The sequence below is a fragment of the Peromyscus leucopus genome, chromosome 9 (assembly GCF_004664715.2).
Source record: "Peromyscus leucopus breed LL Stock chromosome 9, UCI_PerLeu_2.1, whole genome shotgun sequence".
NCBI lineage: Eukaryota > Metazoa > Chordata > Mammalia > Rodentia > Cricetidae > Peromyscus > Peromyscus leucopus.
The window spans coordinates 104,264,279-104,285,986 of NC_051070.1; the positions used below are offsets into that span (position 1 = coordinate 104,264,279).

The 21,708-nt window shown below is 40.1% G+C and overlaps 1 protein-coding gene across 3 annotated transcripts in view; it reads right to left on the reverse strand.

Moving 5' to 3' along the window:
* Positions 1–21,708, reverse strand: part of Grid1 (glutamate ionotropic receptor delta type subunit 1) — a 714,577-nt gene that overhangs the window by 119,432 nt on the left and 573,437 nt on the right. For all 3 annotated transcript variants that reach the window (XM_028878315.1, XM_028878314.1, XM_028878316.1), the window contains 2 exons: positions 4,573–4,674; positions 2,599–2,796 (listed from right to left, as the gene is read on the reverse strand). In XM_028878315.1, the coding sequence (XP_028734148.1) occupies positions 2,599–2,796; positions 4,573–4,674 (300 nt within the window). The remainder of the gene's footprint in view (positions 1–2,598; positions 2,797–4,572; positions 4,675–21,708) is intronic.

Here is a 21,708-nt window from a genome sequence, read left to right on the forward strand (position 1 = left end):
GCAGGGGCTCCTAATGCTGCGACCCTTCAACACCTTTAGTACAGTTCCTCATGTGGTGACCCCAACCATAAATGATTTTCATTGCTATCCTATATCTGTAATTTTGATACTGGTATGAATCATAATGGAAATATGTGTTTTTCCGGTGGTCTTAGGCAACCCCTGTGGAAGGGTCATTTGTCCCCCAAGGGGATCAAGACCCACAGGTTGAGAATCGCTGACCTAAAATAATATCAGAAAAAAATGTTGAAGGTGCCTATGCTAGAGCATGTCTGAATCTTGTCTTTCTCTCATGGACCAAAGATTCAGGAATCTCTTTAAAGGCTGTACCATATTTATAGAGCTGAGAGATAGGGCCTCTAGATGGCTCAGCAGGCATAGGCCTGCCACCAAGCCTGACAACCTGAGTGTAATCCCTAAGACCCATACAGTAGAAGAAAAGAATTGACTCCTGCAAGTTGTCCTCTGGCCTCCACATGGACTCAGTGGTGTATGTGTGAATGCATACACTACATACCCATAATACACATACAATACACACAAAAGTAGTCTTTTTTAAAATAAAGTTCAAAAGAAGATTTAAAGAGTAAGTTGGATCAGGGGAGGTTATTAGCATAGGATGAAAGGAGAACTCATTTATGAATCAAGATCCAGAGGAAGCTCACTGAAACCAACTGGAAATGCAGGTCTGGGCTTCCTGACACTGGGGAGAGATATTCCCCTACTAGCAGTGGAGGCCCTGAACTTATAGGATGTGTTTCACAGTAAGTAGACTTTCATACCCAGAAGTCTCAATTTATTTCTCAAATATAGAAGGATAACTAGTTTTTCCTTTGAGAAGGAAAAAGGTTATTAGGTTTCTTGAGGAGGAAAAGAAAACCTCTGAAGCATATCTGAGGGATGTAGTCATGGCATCCAACAAATGAAAACAGTAGACAGTTGAGGATAGAGAGCACACACGTCCGCGAGTTAATCTGGATAGGCTTTTAGATTTCATGTAGAAACCTGGATGAGTACTTTGAGGATACATAACAACATTGATTCAAGATTTGTATATAACAAGAATTCAAGGACACAGAAAATCATATGAAATGAACTGTACAAGCGTTTGTGTGGTTGACCACAGAAGGTACACAGTTTAGGGAAGGCTACAGTGTCAAAAGGGTACAAGAAACATAGAAAATGGATACATCTCAAGTATGTATGCCAAGTGGAAAGAGCCGCACACCAGGGACCATGTATGATATTCCTTCATATATAAACAATGTTCCCAACTGCACCTCTATAAAGCAGTGGTTCTTAACCTGTGGGTCTCAACCCCCAAAGGGGTTGCATATCAAATATCCTTCATATCAGATAATTATATTATGAGTCATAATAGCAGCAAAATCACAGTTATAAAGTTCAATGAAAATAATTTTATGGTTAGGGGTCCCCACAATATGAGGACTATATTAAAGGGTCGCAGCATTAGGAAGGCTGAGAACCACTGCTCTAGAGGAAACAGGAAGACCAAGGGATGAGAGTAAGAATGAATTAGCTGTAACTATCAAAGAGGGACTGTAATGTGATCATGGAAGTGCTCTGAGACTAGAATACAGTAGCACTTGCACAAACTCTGTACAGTTACTAAATATTAAAATGAAGATCTAAAGTGGGTAATTTTTATAGACTCTAAATTCTACTACAATAGAGTTGCTTTTACAAAAAAAGTTAATGGACTATGGCAAGGTAATAGGCCTAGTATCTTCCTACATAGGCTTATAAAGCAAGATCCTGTGTTCAGGAGAAAGAACCTCCCCCCACCCCCCAGAACAATCAGAAGGACAACCGTTGTGGTCATAAATCAGCACCGAGGGTGTCTTGCAAGATGTTAATAAGATAGAGGGGGGTGGTTACATTAAAGATAACTGGAGTGAGACAAGGCACTCTGAGTCCTGGGCTGTCCACAGCAATGCCAGGAATTGTCAAGGTTAGTAGAAGCAGTTATATTAGAGAGGGAGTCGCCATTGTAAATAACTGTGAGGAAATGAAGTAAGTATCAGGAACAAGACTGAGAGGTGATGAATCGTCTTCATGCTATGAGTGTCAATGAAGATATATTCTGCAGATAGGAGGAAAGGAAACAATGTGAAAGGTAAGATGTGTGGGGATGTCATACCTTCAACACACAACAAAGCCAACATGTGAACATGTCCACTCACACTTACACACTCACATTTGCATGGCTGTATATTATACTTGTGGTTTGTAAGACATGAAAGAAAAAGCACTCAGCAGAACTCCTTGGTGGGGGTGGAGGGTAAGTTTCCCACTTCAGCCCAAGAATGTAAGTGGTTTATTAAAGGGTGAATTATAGAGAAGGTTTATTATAGGAAGTAGGCCCCAAAGGAATGAGCAATGTACAAGAAGGGAAAAGTCAGGGTTGTCAGTGAATGAGAAAATAAAAGAGCAGAAACGGGCGTAGCATGGAAGACAGAGAGGAAAAGGATGCTTCAGTGTAGTCCTAAGGACTTGACTATGTAATGGGTCAAATTTAGATAGCTCTTAGAGACATATTGGAATGCCCCTCTTTGTGGCCCTGATCCTGGAACTTACCTTGCTAATGAGCTCCCCGATCATCCCGTTCCAGGAGGTGTTATGGAGCTGGTGACCATACCTGCCATCAGGGGCCTGGTATATCTCATACTTGAATCCCAGAGCCTTAGCCAATGCATCCAGCACATCTATGGAGAACCCTTTGTAACGCTTGGGCTGTCCAAGGATGTTCTCAGCCACCATCACAAAAGGCTCTTCCTGTAGAAAATAGAATGAATATTCTTCAAACCAACAACACGTTAATTGACATATATTTCCAGGCTATTGGTACAGGGACCAATCTGATGAATCATAACATTAGAATGTTAGTATTAGGGCTGGGGGTGTAGCTCAGTGGTAAAGCAAATGTTTAGCATATAAAAGGCCCTAGGTTCTATCCCCAGCATGGATAATAATGATGATAACCACCAACAATAGTGGAATGTTGGTATTTACCCAATTTCTATGAAGAGACTGAACTCTCCTGCCCTTTTCTAAAAAGCTCTTTATGGACAGTCAAGGTACAGTGCACAGGAGCGATGCTCCAGTCAGCAGGTCAGCATGGGGCAGTAGGGATTTAATTGTCCTGTGTGTTTCTTCCTAGCTTCTATCCTAACCCTCAGGCCCCACAATCAAATGGTGTCTTTTCTTTCCTTCTTCTATAGAATTCATACTGACATAGGGTTCTGTCCTTAGGATATGTCATTATTCTAAGGGAGCCACATAAGACTTAAGACACCTCTCATGTAAAATAATGCATGGTCATAAAGCTATGTGATATTAGACAGAGAGAAGACAGCATTTCATCTATCAGATTGTACTAGAAAATAAGTGCCCATTAACAGACCAATGTTACACCATAAGTCAAAGGATAGGGAAGGATTAAACCTCAAGATCATGAATCCACAACCATACTGAGTTCATACCTACAGACTATATCTATGTCCTGGGAGGTAAGTGATCATCTAGAAAACATTTCAGCTACCCACCCACAATATTTCTTCTTGTGTAAAATTGAATATGAAGGGGCTGAGGGCAAAGAGCCCCCCTGGCAATGCATCTAATGGAATTCCTTTAGTTAAAAGAAATAGCATTTGCTGGGCAGAGGTGGTGCACACCTTTAATCTCAGCACTCAGGAGGCAGAGACAAGCTGATCTCTGTGAGTTCAAGGCCAGCATGGTCTACAGAGTGAGATCCAGGACAGGTACCAAAACTACTTGTAGAAAACCTGTCTCCAAAAATCAAAAGAAAAGAAAAGAAAAAAAGGAAGGAAGGAAGGAAGGAAGGAAGGAAGGAAGGAAGGAAGGAAGGAAGGAAGGAAGGAAGGAAGGAAGGAAGGAAGGAAACAGGATTTAAGGCTCATTCATATTATGCATTTAGGGAAAACAGAAATGTTGCAGGCAAAGGTTTCTGAGTTTTCTGGGAGGGAATGAAAAAGTTGAGCCATGTCTGGGCTACCCCCAAATTAGAAAATTTTAAGTTCTTCTAAAAGGAAAAATAAATTTAAAAAATATTAATGAGTCTTACTATTGCAACAGTCTATGATTCCAGGAAAACTATGTAGAAAAATATAACTAATTAACATTTCTTCACTGCACACTTATTATCACATTTACCCTCAGCAGTGTTAGCCACTAGGAGAATTTCCTCCCCCAAGCATCTTTCTGGGAAAGCTGGCTATCCACATTGTTCTCCAAGGAGGAGCAGTAGGTCAAGATCCAGGTAGGATCCCAGTAGGAGCCCAGCAGCAGTTGCCATGAGTGGTCCTCCTACACTGCACCCTGGAGATCTCCTCTAGTAGTCCCAGAAGTCCTTGGAGAGACTCTTCCATCTCACTCTCCCTTAGGTTGTGCCACATAATTATCTGAAGGAGAGGACTCCTGAGAACTCAAGTGGTCCCTCAACATCCTCTCCTCAACCCTGCATTAACAGAGAGCAGCCTCTGACTCAGAGACCTAGAAAATGAAGGTCCCAGGACATCCCCATGATCCTACCAAGACAGTCACCACTTTGAGAGTCAGTCCTTGGAGGCGGCTGCCCATGGGCCTCTCCTGCAGACTGCCATTCAAGCCCTTCTCCGAGTCCCAGGTTGCCAGCTGTGGAGAGAAATAGGGAAGAGTAAGGGATGGAAGAATCTGGTATACACCTTAGAGGCCGCTGCTAAACCAGAATCTTGAATCACACAGGCAGACAGCAACAACCTGGGCCTCTTGGAGACCTAGAGGCCTCTCCAAACCATAAAAGGACAGAGGTGCATCAAACAGAAAGTTTCACTAACTCCATCATCTCACTTGGAGGCCCAGAGCTCTAAAATCCCTAAAATAAAGCCAACTTGGAGGATTTTGCCTCTGGAATGAATGTTTTTGTCTAATTTTATTCTGTCCTCTCTGAAAGTGATGTCACTGTGCATTCCACAAAGTCTTCTCTTCCCTACCTGTGCCTTTAACCTTCCCTTTGATGGCACTACAACTAGTTGAATTGAGGTAGAATAATAATGTAATTAACAAAGACACAAGTATAAGGCTTGTCAAGCACCCTGGGGCCTACAACAAAAAGGGCTAAGTTCTCTCTGCCTGTTTTTGTTGTGGTACAACCTCAGTAACTTTCTATGATAGGTAAGTAGAAGCTGGTAGCCGAGTACATGTGCTTGCTATCTGCCAGTATCTTTATGAGGCTTCAGGCTGTATTCAATAGTCTGTCGCATCCCTGATGTGTTTGCTAAGGGGGTGGAGAGGGCTCTGGCTTTGGAGCAGTAGAGAAGACAAAATGTTCAAGAGTCATTTTTCCTTCCTACATGGCTACAAGGTCTTAGCAACAATGACCAAACCCTTGTGCTGTCAATGAACCTCAATTATTAATTGCAGAGAGACAATAGACATTTTCTTGAGCCAAATAAATCAGAACCTTGAGGTCTGGTCATGAGGAATATTAATGCACCCCAAGCCACTGGCTTAGCTGTGTCTTGGGCTCTTTTGTGGGAACTTTTTTGAATATACTCAAACTTTGCTCCATCTATGGAGATTCTGATTGAATTGGCTGGTAGTGGACAAGATATGGATATGTTAGTTCTCTTGGTGATTCTAACATTCAGCAAGGATTATGTGCCACTGCTATAAATCAAATTGGTAGTTCTCAAACTATAGATATGTGCAAGTCACATGGCTTTTCTAGATATTTTCTGATGAGTTTATCCATATCTAACAAGCTTCAAGATGCTGCTGGTGCTGGTGCTCCATTGAGCTCCATTTATATAGCAAGGGGTTAATGCACCAAACAGCTCTAGACAGTACCCACTCTTCATTATGGAAGAAGTATAAGGTATCTGTTTAACTCCAGATGTGTTCCTCTGGACATGTACTTCTGGGGCCCTAAAGGAGCTGCCAAAGCTGCACTTAGACTATTTCTACTCTCCCAGAATTCTCTGTAGTTCTGACACTCAAACCTAAGAAGCCACATTTCTAGAAAGTGAGAAAGCATTCTACCTGAAAGATACAACAATTCTGAGACCTAAAACAAAAACCACCAAAATGAGATATAGAAGCCCGTATTAAGACTAAAAGACTAAAGACGTCTGGTGTTTCTTATTGTCACTTTGGACCCAACATATACTAATATCAATTCCATCTTAAATAATAGGATGTATGTCCATAGAGAATAAATAATTTAATTTAGAGCATGGCCATGTATTCTATAGAGCCCCACACCACTGCTAATTAACTTACAGCACACTGGAGTGAAGAGCAAATTGATATTACCAGAATTCTAATCAAAGACACCAAAGATGTTTAATGGTACCATTCTCTGAGAACTGAAACAAAGAGAAGGAAATAATGTGGTTATTTCCCACCGTGGTTCCAAAAAAAAAAAATAGTACCCAGACTCAGTAGATTCATGGAGCTGACTAAAAATTAGGGCCAGGGCTGAAGCGATGGCTCAGCAGTTAAGAGCACATGCTGCTCTTGCAGAGAGGACCCAGTTTCCATTCTCAGAACTTACATGGCTGAGTTCTATCTGTCATAGATATGACAACTGTCTATAACTCCAGCTCTAGGAGATCCAATGTCCTCATCAGCCTCATCAGCCTTACTCACACGCATGAGACAAAACACTCATACATACACATCATTAAAAATAAACACAATCTTTAACAAACAAAATAAAATGCTTGCAAAGACAAAAGTAAAAACTCAGTCAAAGACTTGGTTTCCTGTTTCCTTTGTGTGCTACAGATTGGATCTAAGGGCCAGGAACAGGTGTGCATTTTGGCTATCTGTATCTGCATCCAGTAACTGTTTAGCTGGCTCTGGAGCTGCCTAGTCCCTGATGTGTGGTCCATGTTTCTGGGTGTGGGTGGTGTTTGGAGGTGTCTTTTACCATCACAATGACTCAGAGTTAGGATGAAGGCAATCTTGACATAAGGATGTGTCAACTGGATATTCTAGCCTATGTTGTGGTTGGATTTTTGCAGCAGCTACCAAGTATCCTTGGCACAGGGAGGGGCATCTTAGCACTTTGATACCTTGGCTTGATTGAGCACCTGGTGTAGAACTCTGCCTAGCGTTCATCAGCCAGGCTGTATTTGTATTGAGATTGCACTTGGGTGTGAGATTTGGGAGTAAAAACAAACAGGAGCATGGAATAAAGCACTGGTCTACTTAGGATTCAGTTCACTTGTAGAAGAGCTCTATCTTTCAAGGCTTCTCCCTGAATGCTTTGCTTCAACCCACAATAAGGCTCTGGGCAGCACAACTCTGCCCCAACCATGGCAACAGTTTCCTTATCAGTCTCATTACTACCAGCTCTCCTCTAGCCCATCTTCTGTGTGTTGGAACATACCTTTCAAATAAATTAACCAGGCCTAGAGAGATAGCCCAGTGGTTAAGAACACATTGCTTTGGTAATCAACCAGGGTTCAGTTTCCAGCACCCACATGGTAGTCACAACCATCCTTAACTCCAGTTCCAGGGGATCCAATGCCTTCTTCCAGATTCCATGGGTGCCAGGCATGTATATGGTACACAGATATACATGCAAGCCAAAATACTTATATGCATAAAATACAATTTTAAAGTATTTCAAAACACAAAGTGTATAAATTATCATTTTCTAATAAATTCTCATTTCCTACAGAGTAACTCCAAATATTCATAAGTCTGACCCAAAACAACAGCTTTCCCAGCCCCAAGTCTACTCTGACTTTCAGCTCACTCAGTTTAGATAGCCGTGTAGACTCTAATCCCAGGAATTCCACTCTTTCCCACGCTCAACATGTGCCCTCCTGAACCTTATGTTCAATTATTTCTGCCCAGGATGCTATTTCTCTCCTTCTGGGTCTGATAAATTATGACTCATCTTTAAAAACCACTGTTACTTTAGAACAGTTTTAGAATAACAGAAATGTTGTAGAGGTTCCACTAATCATTCCCAACACCTGTCTCCCTTGATATGAAGCTATAAACATATCATGCATTATTTTAATACACTAGTATGTTATATTCATCACAACTAATGTTCCTCCTCGTCTCCAGGATTTATACAAAGCTGTACTAGAAGTGATCTCCAGGGCCTTTGACTCAGAATTAGTCTCTGGGGCACTTATGGGGCCTGACTTCCTGCCCTACTGCCTGGGACCAGGACCATAAGCTGCAGCTGGCCTTGCTCATTCCCATCACTTGGCTCTAACTTGCCTCAGATACCACTGCAATCTCCTCTGTATAAGCAGCTGTTATAACTGGTGTAGCTTTGGAGAAGATGGGAGCTTGAAGGTGTGAGACTAGCAGGTTTTATGAATGAGTCATATGTTCCCAGCATTTAGCAGGATGACCTCAGAGCACTTGAGACATAGAAGGTCATCAATGAACATTTGCTTAATATATTCACTCAAATTCCATTTTTTATTTGTAAAATAGAATACCATTTGTATTTCCTGCCTACCAAGTTGAGAGGCTGTTAAAGGAATAAAATAATTTTGAAATAACCTATCATAAAATAGCTTAATTAAGAATCACCAACAGGTTATAAACCTGTTTCATATAACCTGAATTATGTATACAGAAAAAGTATTAATAAAAATGGAACAAAATATGTTAAAATGTGTGTGATATATGTTGCATGTAGGCAGAGTAATAGCAAACAGTCATTATTACCTGCTTTATGCTCATCTTCTTTTAATAGGATTTTCACTACTTTAGCAGGAAGGGAAAAGGAGCTTTAGATAAACAATAACTAGCACAATGAATCAATAAAATTCTATCACATGCTCTTCTGGGGATTGAAAGTCAAAGGTACATCTAGATTCTTACCTGTTATTAAGTTAAGGCTTAATTCTATTCAAAAACAAATAACCAAATAAATCCAGTGTCTGGCTACAGGGAACTATGGGGAGAGGGGTCCCTCATTTCCTAGAGGAGGCATACTGCTAACTTTACTATTGTCTCATAGCTTAAGCCTCCATGCTACAGAAGGGCCCCTTAAACTTGGTGGGTCTGGAGACAGAGAAGTAACCACAGGTGAGGACCAGATCACGAAGACAGGAAATCTTTCTCTATTAAGAAAGCGGGATGACATTGAACATTTTTTGTTAATATATAGTCAAATCTGATGGAAGAACATGTAAGTCAAATTGGACATCATAAGAAAGAGAAAAAAAAATATTCTAAGCCTGTTGTTATCTTTATCTTGGGTTCTGAAAGTACCTGAGACTTAACGGGTTTTTTGTTTTGTTTTGTTTTCTTTTCTTTTAATACCAAGTTTCTCTCTTTGGCCTTTAGGCATCCTGTAGCTTGCAAAGGAAGAAGAACTACTTCAAAGTGAAACACAAATTCTGTCTTTCAAACACATCAAAGTGCAACCATGTTCCAGAATTCAGGATCCTTCGTGTTGGGCAAGAAAGCTTATTATTCTCTCAGATGAGGCTAGAGCCCAGTGCCTGCGGCTGAGACCATTTCCACAAAGCTATGTGTTCTTGTCCAAATCTTAGGAACAGAGTTGGAGTTTTCACAATTTCTGAGAGAGGCAATGTCTCAGAACACCCTGTCTAGAAGACCAGGACAGATCAAGATAGTTCCAATGAGAGACCCAGTGGAATTTAAAAATAATTCTCAAGCTTGCAGATGGTCGACTTAGGAGGGAACTGTCCCCCACCTCTACCCTGAGGGCATCTGATATTCCCTGATCAGAATGCAAGGAGAATGTCTCAGTTAGCAAGAGCCAAATGAGGCTGATAGAGTTGATAAATGGGAAGTCAGAAAAGCCTTTTACTAAGAAGTTCTGACACTTAGTCACACAGCTCCAGACCATTTCATTTGTACCTAAGTACATCAACCACATTTTGTAGACAGGGGTTTGTTTATGGGATAGATGAATTGATGGTCATAGACACTCACTTTTGACAGCTGACCTGTCAAGATCAGTGGCTGAAAAACTAATTTCCAGCACTGTTAAACAAAACGAGTACTGCTGCTAGTTGATAAGAGCCGTGTTTTCATTCACTGTGGAGATCTGCTCTACCCAGACCAGAAACAAGGATGGAGCTAGGGGTTATGGTACAGCCATTGCTTGAAAGGAGATATATGGGCTCAAAATCTGATTATGACAAACAACTGTTTCAGAGATCAGCCAATTGGAGAATAAATTTCATAAGCCACTGGTCTTGGAAAAATGTATTTCCTGAGTCAATTGGGGTGCTTGTCATGCTGGTGTTCGTAAGTTGTAAGATGTGAGGATTTAGAACTTTGTGGCCCCATCCTTAGTAAATTCAGGGCTATTAACCCTAAACTGAACGAGCTTCTTTTGGAAGACTGGACTTTGTGATCTATAACTTCGTTGCAGAAGTATCTTAGAGTGTCCTTCTCTGTTCACGGGGAGGTGGGATGAAAAATGGAGGCAATTCTGACTATTTATAGTTCAGAGACCAGTTTCATAGCCTTGCAGGAACTGAGCAAGAAAGTAAGAAGGAATAGGAGTATAGCCCAGGGAAGAAAAGGGGAAGGTTGGGGGAGAGAAAAAAAGAAAGTTTATTCACTTAACCCCAAATCTCATGTTTCATAATATCTAACACCATAATAGATCGCAGACTTGTATTGTCAACTGCTACCACTGAATCTTGTAGGAAGGTCTCAAGAGAAAACTAGAAGTAGGAACTCATTTTATAACCATGTCATACAAATGGCACTGCCAGAACAAATGTCCCATGTCAACTCTATTCTTGCCAACCTAGGACTGTTATCACCAGAGTACACATGTCATCAGGTGGGACAGAGGCTTCAGTGATGATGGTGACAGTGTGTTTATCATTTCAGTGATGAGGCCTTCCTAAAATAATATGCCCTCTGTTATTCTCATTCCTTGACCACTTGTATTGGAAGACAAATGGGCTCAGGGCGTATTTCAAAGGATCACAGCCTTGAATGGAGGAACAAGGTGAAGAGGAATCCATTATCTTGAGTAAGCTTGACTTGGACAATTAGCCAGCAATGATTTCAGAAAATTGATTACGAGTCATTTATTTTGAGGAAAGGGATTCAGGAGATTGAATCAAAGGCCTCACACATGCTAAGCAGCCACTCTACCAGTGAGCTACATTCTCAGCCAATTGCCAATTACAAGTCATAAGCAAAGCCAAATACAGGGAAGACGTGCTCAGAAACAAGACAACATCTGAGAAGCAGTATGTTAGCAACTGAGAACAGAATGTTAATATCCGTGACCAAGATTCCCAAAGTAATGTCTAATTGGAGGATTCATATGGGGGGGGGATTCTAGCACATGAGGGCCACCAAGACATGGTGTGGAGGGTTTAAACTGCAGACACCATCAGTCAGCACCAAGTTAATAAACTGCCACTGAGAAAGGGGTACTACTGAGAAAGGGGCAGGCAAACTCCTGGAGCTCCCAGACATGCTACAGGACAGGGACTCACTCTGACAGAGAACTGAAGGATTCTCTCAACCAAGGCCAGTTGCACAGGGAACTGAGCATTTGGTGAGAGTTACACTATCCTAAAGCAAGCTCCCCGCGCGGACCCCGACAGCCTGTTCAGAGGGCAAAACTGCCAGAATCAGAAACGACAATGAAGTAAGAGGAGAACTGTGATGAATTGAAGCTTCATGACAAACCGTCAACAAGACAGAAATAACAACTTGCCCAGGGATGCAGGAGAGGAAGGTGAGAAGAGCTGGCAGCACCCCTATTGCCAGGACATGGGCTCATGATGGAAGCAATGGGCACCCCAGAGCTTGAGCCTGTCACTCCAAAGCCCAAGAAACCAAGAGCTCACTAGCCTGGGAGAACTGCCATCGTCAGCAGTGCCATCGGTGCCATCATCAGCAGTGTCAAATTGCTCCCTCCCTAGACCTCTCTGTCTTGTTCCGCTCTTAGTTCATGACTTATATCCACCCTTGCCTATCTATACACATGTGTGTATGTTATATACATATATCATGTATACATATGTATGCATATATAAAGTATATATTACAACCAAAATACAGAATCTTATATGAGAGAAAATATATTATTAGTCTTTCTGAATTTAAGTCATTTTATTTAATATAAATTTCCAGCTCCATTTATTTTCTTGAAATTATCATGATTTCATTCTTCTTTATGGCCAAACAAAATTCCATTACGTATATTTACCACATGTTCTTTTAGTCACTTTTTTATTCATTTATATCCATGAACACACATGTATACACATGGAAGCCAGATGTCAACATTGGGTGGGATGTCTTCTTCATTCATTCTCTGCCTTATGTTTGAAGCCAGCATCTCTATCTGAACATAGAGGACCAAGGTTCCTCCTGCCTCTGAATCCTTAGCCCTGTTAAAAATGTGTGCTACCATGCCTGGCTTTTTACATGAGTGCTGAGGATCCAAACTCAGGTGCTTGTGCTTGTCCAGTAAGCACCCTACAGACTGAGCTGTCTCCTGAGTACTGTCAATTTTGTTGACTCATCTGCTGAAGAGCAGCTAGTCCGTTTTCTAGCTACTTTGAACAATGCAGCAGTAAACATGTATGTCCAACTATCTCAATGACAGGACTTAGGGTCACTACATATATTCCCAGGAGTGATGTCACTTGGTCATGTGTCACGTGATAGTTCTATGGTTTTTCTGGTTTTGACTTTTGATTTTTAAAGACTCTCCCATACTGGTTTCCATGATGGCTGCATTATTTCAGTTCCTACCAGGGAGTAACAAAGGTTTCTTTCCTGTCGTCCCTGCCATCAAGCACTGTCATTTGTTTTCCTGATGCTCTGACTGAGCTGAGAGAGAATGTCTAAGCAGTTTTAAAACGCAAAAGATTTATGCATTCTGAAGAGAACCCAGAGTGTTCCATGCATTTTTAATTTGCATTTCTCTGATGGGCAAGGGTATTGGACATTTTTGAAAAAGTTTGCTGACCTGAGAACTGTCTGCTCAGTTCACTAGTCTACTGACTAGATTTGTTTATTTGGTGTTTAATTCTGTAGTTCTTTATAGACTATCAATATTACAGCTACTCTGTCTAAAGGGAAGTTAGCAAAGAGTTCTACCATTTTACAGCCTATCCACTCTGGTGATAGTTTCCTTTGCTGTGCAGTTCATGTAATCCCAATTGTCAATCCTCAGGATCATTTTTGGGACTACTGGAGTCCTGTTCACCAAAGTTTTGGCCTATGCATATCATGAAGTATTTCCTCTTTGTTTTTCTCTAGCAGTTCCAGCAAAGGAGAAATACTTCAAGATATATGCACAGGCAAGAAGGGCACACATGCTACCAAATTCTCACTAAGTAAAGTTGAGGAAAAAGAACAATGACATAGCATTCAAGAGTGATGGGACAGTGTCGAGTCTACATATACTCAATAAAGGACTCACAGTGGGTGTGTCTGAAGAAAACTTACACCTGATTTTCAAAAGTAGAGAAAGGACTTGTCTTCACAAAGAACACACTTCAAAGCCTAATATATATATATAATAAATGTGCATGCTCTGCTTCTGAACACAAGAAAATGAAAAACTTACTAAACTAGCCCAAATCCAAGATGGATATTACCAAGTGCCATTGAAGATCTGGAATGTAAAACATGCAGCCACACGAGAAGACAGTATGGTAATTTCTTACAAAATAAACATACACTTACCATACAACCCAGCAAATCCACCTCTAGGCATTCTATAAGGGAAATGTAAAATATTCTCATAAAAAGATCTGTATGAGAATTTTCATAGAAGCTTTAGTCATAATAGCAAAATAAAACAGAAGCTCCAAATTGGTCAACTGGCAAATGGATAGACAAACTGTGGTATATTTATGCAACCAAATACTATCTCAGAAATAGAAAGCAGCAAGCTCCAGACACATGCAGCAACATGGATGAAGCTAGGAAGTGTTATAGTAAGTGAATCAGGCCAGACACGAAAGACTCCATACTTCATGATTCTATTTATATGACATTCTCATAAAGGCAATATTACAGGAAATGAAAAATAGATCCATGGTTGCCTGAGGCTGAGATTACAAGGGAAGTATCACAGGCAATAGGAAACAGGGGTTTGTGTGGATAATGGAAGTGTTCGATATTTTGAGTGTGCTGGTAACTATACACTAGCATGCATTTATCTGTACACATCAAATGGGTGCAGACAATTGCCTTGAAATGCCTTAAGTGCTCATATAAACATTTTGAAAATGATGAAGCCATGTGCTAGAGAGTGGGACCAACTTGTCATCTGCTATGTCTATGGCCATTTGGCAAGGATGATTAGAGGGAAGGATTCTCAAAGCAGCAATATAACCCATGACACTACACTTGAGTGATGGTGCCTTAACTACTTGTAGCTAGATGGCATCAAGTGACCAAGAATTTGCCTGCTGTGATTGTTGACTGTCAATTTGACAAGATCTAGAAACAGTCTAGGAGAGTAGCCTGTGGGCAGTTCTGTGAGAGATCCCATAGATGTAGCCCTCTGGGTGTGCCTATGAGGGTTATCTAATTAAGGTGGGAGACCAACTTTAACTGTGGGCAGTACCATTCTATGGGCTGGGGTCCGGAACTGAATAAAAAGAAGAAATTGAGTGAGCACAGACATTCATCTCTCTCTCTCTCTCTGCCTCCTTGGTGTGGATGTAATGTAAGCAGCCATCCTCAAGTTTCCCACCAAGATGATCTATCAACCTCGAATTGTGAGAGGAAATCAACTCTATCTTCATTAAGTCACTTTTGTCAGAGTGTTGTCACAGCCACAAGAGAAAAAAACCAAAACACCCATCCATCTAGAAAAACTGAGTGCACCAGTTTAAATAAAGCCATGTACAGCAGCACACATTTTTAATTCTAGCACATGGGGGAATGGGGCTGAGGCAAGAAGAGTTTCATGGGTTCAAGACTAGCCTGGGCTGCATAATGACTCTGCCTCAAAAAAAAATCATACCATGCAAGAAAAGGTAATTCCATGAGGATGGTAATTATATAATATTTAAAATAGCATGCTTTAACCTTTTCTAATGCTCATTTCATTCTGTGAGAAGATACACACATTTGCCTAAACACAAAGGCTGCTTTAAGTGGCTGTTTCTGGCATTGTTGGAGCAATAAGATTGCAAGGAACATTCTCTCTGGCACAACACAGTTCTGTAATGTGTGAATTGTTTTACAGAGAGGAAGCATTGCTTTTATAATCATAAGAAAAACAATAAAGCGATTTTCATTTTGAAACTACACAGTGATCTAGCTTATGGCTGTAAGGTTGGCTTTGTATCTCTCCTTAATTGTCTTAGGTGTATTGGTTTTGTCTCCTCAAATAAACTGAATGTTCTAGTAATGGTGCCTCTGAATGCCAGGCTGGAATCCCATATCTTCCATTTGTGAGCCTGGGATCTTTGGCAAGTTACTTCAACTGGTCATAGCTTTTCCTTGGGTTCAAATACCCTTATCTATAGCTTTCATGAGAGTCCATTTCTTTTTCTCATGTCTATGCTATGCTCAAACCCATACTAACAGCTTTCTAAATCTCATTATTTTGTACTGACTAGAATTAACTATACTGTGCACATTAGTCACAAGTCTGAATTCTAGGAGTCTCTATATTGAAAAAAAGTGGCATGTTGTCTTAAACCATATGCTCTCTAAACTTTGGGCCATCTCCTCACTGGCCACTGCCATTTCCCTTTGTTCTTTGATTCTTGCTCACCCTTTAAAATTCACTCTAATGATCACCTCATATCTTCAGGAGGGAGCATCTCCCTTTGTCAAATCTGTAATGTTCTGACATAGAGCTGTGGTAATGCTCTGTGTGATATATTAAAATTTCATGTCTATCTATTCAGAAATAGACTAGCTCTCTTTTAAGACAGAAACTATTGCTTCTTCATTTTGATTCACTCAATAAAATCTTATTAGGAAATTAATGTGTTTCATCACCCCCTGGGCATTTCCTCATTATTGCCTGTGATATCATGTTTCCTGAAAATTCTAACTTTTAACAAACCCATGTTATGTCCCATATCTGAAGCTCTACAGAAGGCTGGCTCCTTCAGTGCTGACTTATTTACTATGGCTCAAAGTCTCTGAGCTAGGTTTTCTCTTCCAAATGACTTTGTGTTGAAAACTAGTATTTCGAATTGTGGGAGAGTATTAGTAAAACAGATCAGATAAATGACATTTAAGGCAGTAGATGGAACTCAGTAGCAGAGGACAGACCTAGCATTCACAGGGTCCTGGGTTTGATCCTCAGCACCACAATTAATCAATAGTTAATTAATTAATCCGTCAACAAAGTGGCTCATTAAGAAGGCCCTTTGTCATTACTTTAGACCTTTGTTGGCATTATGGTCTGTGAACCATCAGAATATCACCTTGAGTACATCCCATGTCAACTGAATCAGTGTCTGAATCTAACCAGGTGATACACAGGCCTAGTAAAGCTTAAGAAACATAGCCACTGGCTTATAGCACCATTATATCTTGTCTAAAACTTTGACTTACCAATATTCTTGTCTATTTAACCTCTACAAAATTCTAGAGTTTTCCTTCTTTTATTTTTTAAGATGGAAATTATTTTATTGTCATCTCCTCCTAAAATTCACATCTTCTTTCATTAAATATGGACAATCCTTTCCAAGCTCTCCAAGACTCATTAAGAGCTGGTCCATGACTATCCTTTAAATTTAACCAACGCTAACTTTCCACCTGTCCCTCTAATCCCAACCCTGAGCCAATGACATTGGCTGCCTGTTATTTTCTCTCTGGAGCCAAGGTCCCCTCTGTTAAAGAGCTCTGATACAGCCTTCTTTCTCATCCCTGCTAATGCTTATCTCTCATTCACATCCCATGCTTGGCTCTTTCTCATCTGGCTGTTCTTACCTGATGAGTTCTACTTTGGATAAAACCTTTCTAGGTCACTATCCTAAGTGCTTACAATATTACCAAGCACAGGGTTTGGCTATTTTCTTCCCTCTCTAAAACACTGTAATTATGGAAAACACCCTTCATATTACATAGGATATTTGTTTTATTTTTTTTTTCACTGCCACATACTAAACATCTGATGTGATTTCTGGGCCATAGCACACAGTTCAAAATATCTGGTGAATGAACAAATACATTGTACCTAGGGTACAGCAAACTTTCCCACAAATGACCAGACAATAAATCACCAAGGCTTTATGGCCACATGATCTTTATGGTGAAATATTCAGTGAGTTTTAGTGGTTCTGACCAACTTTACTCATGAAGTTGGAGACTAGAGTAAGCAAAGTGGACATTACTTATGAGTTCTTAATTATTGGTACATTTATTTCTATTGTTTCCTTTTTCCAGAACAATCTCCCATTTGCTAGAATCGCATTTCCAAAGAACTATCTTTCTCCAAAGATTTAATTTGTTGTTTATTAAGTTGTCATGTTTGAAGAAACTTATTTTCTCCCCCTGAGCAGATATGACAGGTCTTCTTGCATTCTTAGCACAATACGCTAACGCTTGGTCCTGGCCTATGTCACATTCAGATTTCCCTAGCAGTTCCTGTATCAGATTGGCTGTATCTCTAAAAGTTATTCTGACATTGGTCCTTCCACACACCTTTCTGTCATATAAGTACCATGCCACCAGAACTCCCTGCATGCTCTGCTGTAAAGTGACTTCTCCATCTCCTATTAAAAGTAGAATTTAGCTGGGCGGTGGTGGCACATGCCTTTAATCCCAGCACTCGGGAGGCAGAGCTAGGCGGATCTCTGTGAGTTCGAGGCCAGCTTGGGCTACAGAGTGAGATCCAGGAAAGGTGCAAAGCTACACAGAGAAACCCTGTCTTGAAAAAACAAAAAACAAAACAAAACAAAAAAGTAGAATTCAACAAGTGAGTCTGTTATTTCAAGGCCAACTGAAAATATACAGCAAGTTCCAGGATAGCCAGGGCTATATAGTGAGATACTATCTCAAAAACAAACAAACATACAAACATACAAAACAATAGCAAAATAGGCAATTCCCTCTTCTTTTCAATCTGGCCTGAACCTCACACTGCATGTTACTGAAGTGTGGCTGGAAAATGTCAGGCACCCTCTGCTTTGTTCTCTTGAGATACTCAGTCGACAACAAGGATCTTCACCCTTGACATCAACTGGCATTTTGGGCCAGACAATTCTTTGTCTTTTTTATGGAGGACTTATTATTCTATTGCTTATAAAATGTTTTGCAGCATCTTTAACCTTTATCAACTAGATGCCAATAGCATCCCTCAGGGTGTCAATAAAAATATCTGAGACATTGTCAAAATTCTCTTGGAAGATAGAGTTACCCTCATTAACTGGCAACTGACAACCATTTAGATGCTCCATATGCAATGTAAATAGTACAACACAGAGGCCATCATGCTTAGGTAGACAAACTGAGTATTCCAGCTGACAGTCCCAAATGAGATCATCCTTCCAACAACCTCTGGCACAGCACTCTGAAATGTAGTATATCCATTTTGAATCCTTAAAACTAGCCCATTAGCCAGCGGGTACTACCAGATGGCCTCAGTTCACACCACTAGAGGACTTGGAAAGCTAAGTATTGTCCAAACTATGGACATACAGAATTTATAAGCTTGAAGAAAAATATTACTTATAGTACTAAGTTTTGTAATGTGCTGATAATTATTTGGACAGAATCTGATACCTGGTAATATGGTATAACCATAACAAAAAATTATAAAATATGAACAATTGGCTTTGAGCCTAAGTAGGGGAGAAACAGCAAGAAGCATGCTAAGGAAAACTTCTTGTGAATACAAAGTGCAAAGAAATAATTGGTCGACAAGAATTCAACGGAAGATATTGGAAGATGAAATAAAATTGATTTTGTTACACACTGATTTAAAAAAAAAAAGGTGAGAACAATGTCCTCTGCATTAAATGAAAAGTAGGAGGTTTGATAAATAACTAATAGATTTGAACACTATAGGCAGAATTTTACATAGCCTTTGTTTTTCACACATATTATAATCATGCACAAATACAAAGCTAGGTCACAGCTGAACTAGAGAAGAAAGCAGATTTAAAGCAGAACTTAGGGATGATATATAGAACCCAAGATAGGTTGTATTTGAAAATAAAATTATTTTTCATCCCTGTCTCTTCTTATAGAAAGCTCCAAAAATAAGAAATATTCTCAATTCAAAATAAAATCCTGAAGAGTTCTCAGAAAAAAAAAAAAAAAAAACAGAATGTGGTCCCAGGAAAGTAAAAGTTGATTGTAAAACCATTTCTTAAGACCTCATAATTATTTAAGATGGTGTCTTAGAGACCTTTCAGAGAAACAAGGAGATATCCAAGGGTGCATATCATAGAATGTCTCTGAGACAATAGAATTTCTAAAACTCCACAGAATCCTTAAGGAAATTCAAAGACTAGAAGATCGTGTCTCAAAGAAATGCATAGGTGTACCATAATCTAAAGCAATCAACAAACTTAACAATCAAACCACACAGTTCTTCAAGGACTTATATTGGCAGAAGCACTAAGTCTACTAAATTGAACTGAGAGAATACAAAATGAAATTCTTTTCAAATTTCTTTACTTTTGTAGGCAGAAAAAAAGCTGAGAAGACTATCAGAAACCAAAATGTATAACTTTAATGGGAAGGTAAGTATCACACAAAAAGCAGAGTGAAATATCACAAAGGCTGGATTCAAGAAACATATGTCTCGAAGCAGCAACAGGTTCTAATCACAGAGCTATCCAGCTTAGCCCAGCTGGATATCAGAACCACAATGTGCCTGTGGCCATGGTGTGCCTCATTCCTCCCTTACGGATGGGAATGTTCATTGCCTCTCTCCTTATTCTCCTCCCTTGCATGTCGAACATGAAATCATATGACTTAACTCTTCAGATTGAGATCTTCAGATTGCAGTGACTACCCTGCAGCCAATAACCTGTAGCCAAGGATCTTCATCTGTACCTCAATCTGGTAATATTGTGAACTTTGAGCCAAAAGTAATAATGGAATGAGGCTTTGGCATTCTTGAACTAGTTTCATTCATAATTTGTAAGTTTTGGAGGAAGTACTATCACATGATTTCTGAAGGTCCACTTGATCCTTCCATGACCCTTACTCTAGGAAAAGCCAGCTGCCATGTGAGTGATTCAACAGTTCTAAGGTCTCAGTGTAGAAAATGCTGAATGTAGGTGCCCTTGTAGAGAGTTCCAGATGAGCTCAACCTTCCATTACCCTTCATCAAGGCACTGGTCATGCAAATAAACCCTCTTGAGCCCTCCTGAGTATAACTCAGTGTCACAAGGAGCAAAATATCAGCCAGCCAAGCATTTGAAATCTGTGAGATAAAATAAAATAAAATACAATTATTATAATAGGATATAATATGATTTAATTATTGCTGTTTTAAGCCATCAAATGCTTGGGTCATTTGTTATGCATCGACAGTAACAGTCTCTGATGTATTTGACCTTGTGCTCATCTTATAAACACGGGCTAGTTTATCCCTTTCTGTATTCCCAGGGCCTCTAAAATAATGCCTCTTGAACAATGATGGATATGTTTACAGTATACAAATCTTGTCACATACAAGAACTCTGAGTGTTCCATATATTTTATGAGTTAAGTAAAAATGAAATTACTGGCCTCAACTTTTCTGATAAGAAACTGAGGATTGTCTGGTGATATAACTCAAGGGTAGAGTGTTTGCCTTTTATGGACAAGGTTCTCAATTCTATCCTCAGCACTAAAGAGGGGAACGCAGGTGGGGAGGAAGGAAGAAGTGAGGGATGGAGGAAAGGGGCAGAAAAGAATGAGGATAGTAAGAATTAAAGATGGGAAAACTGAGGTCCAAGTGTCTTTTTCTATCTCTATTAAATAATCCATTTGGAAGTAAACCTAGAACTTTTGAATATGAGTACATTGGACACCCCTCACAAAGTACTCCTTCTGCACACTGTAGAATCTACAGCAGCACATGCTTATTTAATGGAGGAAGAAAGGAAAAGGAGAGTTGGAGGCAGGCAGGAAAAGGGAAAGACGAGCATTCCCAAGGCTTTCCATTTCCATGGTTAAGTATCTCACCTGAACTTTACTACAGTTGACAAGACACAAAACCCAGTGAAATTCGTGAGCTCAGTATTTTGCCAACTCCCATTTTCTTCACATTTTAACATTCTGAGAGCTATATAATTTCTCTGGTTCAACTTGGAAACTTCACAGGACTGAGCACCTCCCCATTTGTCTCTTCCTCTTAGCTTGAAGGTTCAGAAGTAACCTTCTTCTTAGATCAAGAGCACCAGAGTAAATAATCATCCTTACCCAGTGTCTAAGTTAGGGTTTCTATTGTTGTGACTAAACACCATGACCAAAAGGCAACTAGGGAAGGAAAGGATTTATTCATCATTAAAGGGAGTCAGCACAGGAACTCAAGCAGGGCAGGCATCTGGAGGCAGGAGCTCATGCAGAGGCCATGGAGGGGCTCTGCTTACTGGCTTGCTCCTCATGGCTTGCTCAGCCTTATTTCTTACAGAAACCAAGACCCCCAGCCCAGGGATAGCACCACCTAAAATGGACTGGGCCCTCCCTGCATTGATCACCAATAATGCCTAACAACTGGATCTTACGGAGGCATTTTCTCAGTTGTGGCTTCTTCCTTTCTCATGACTC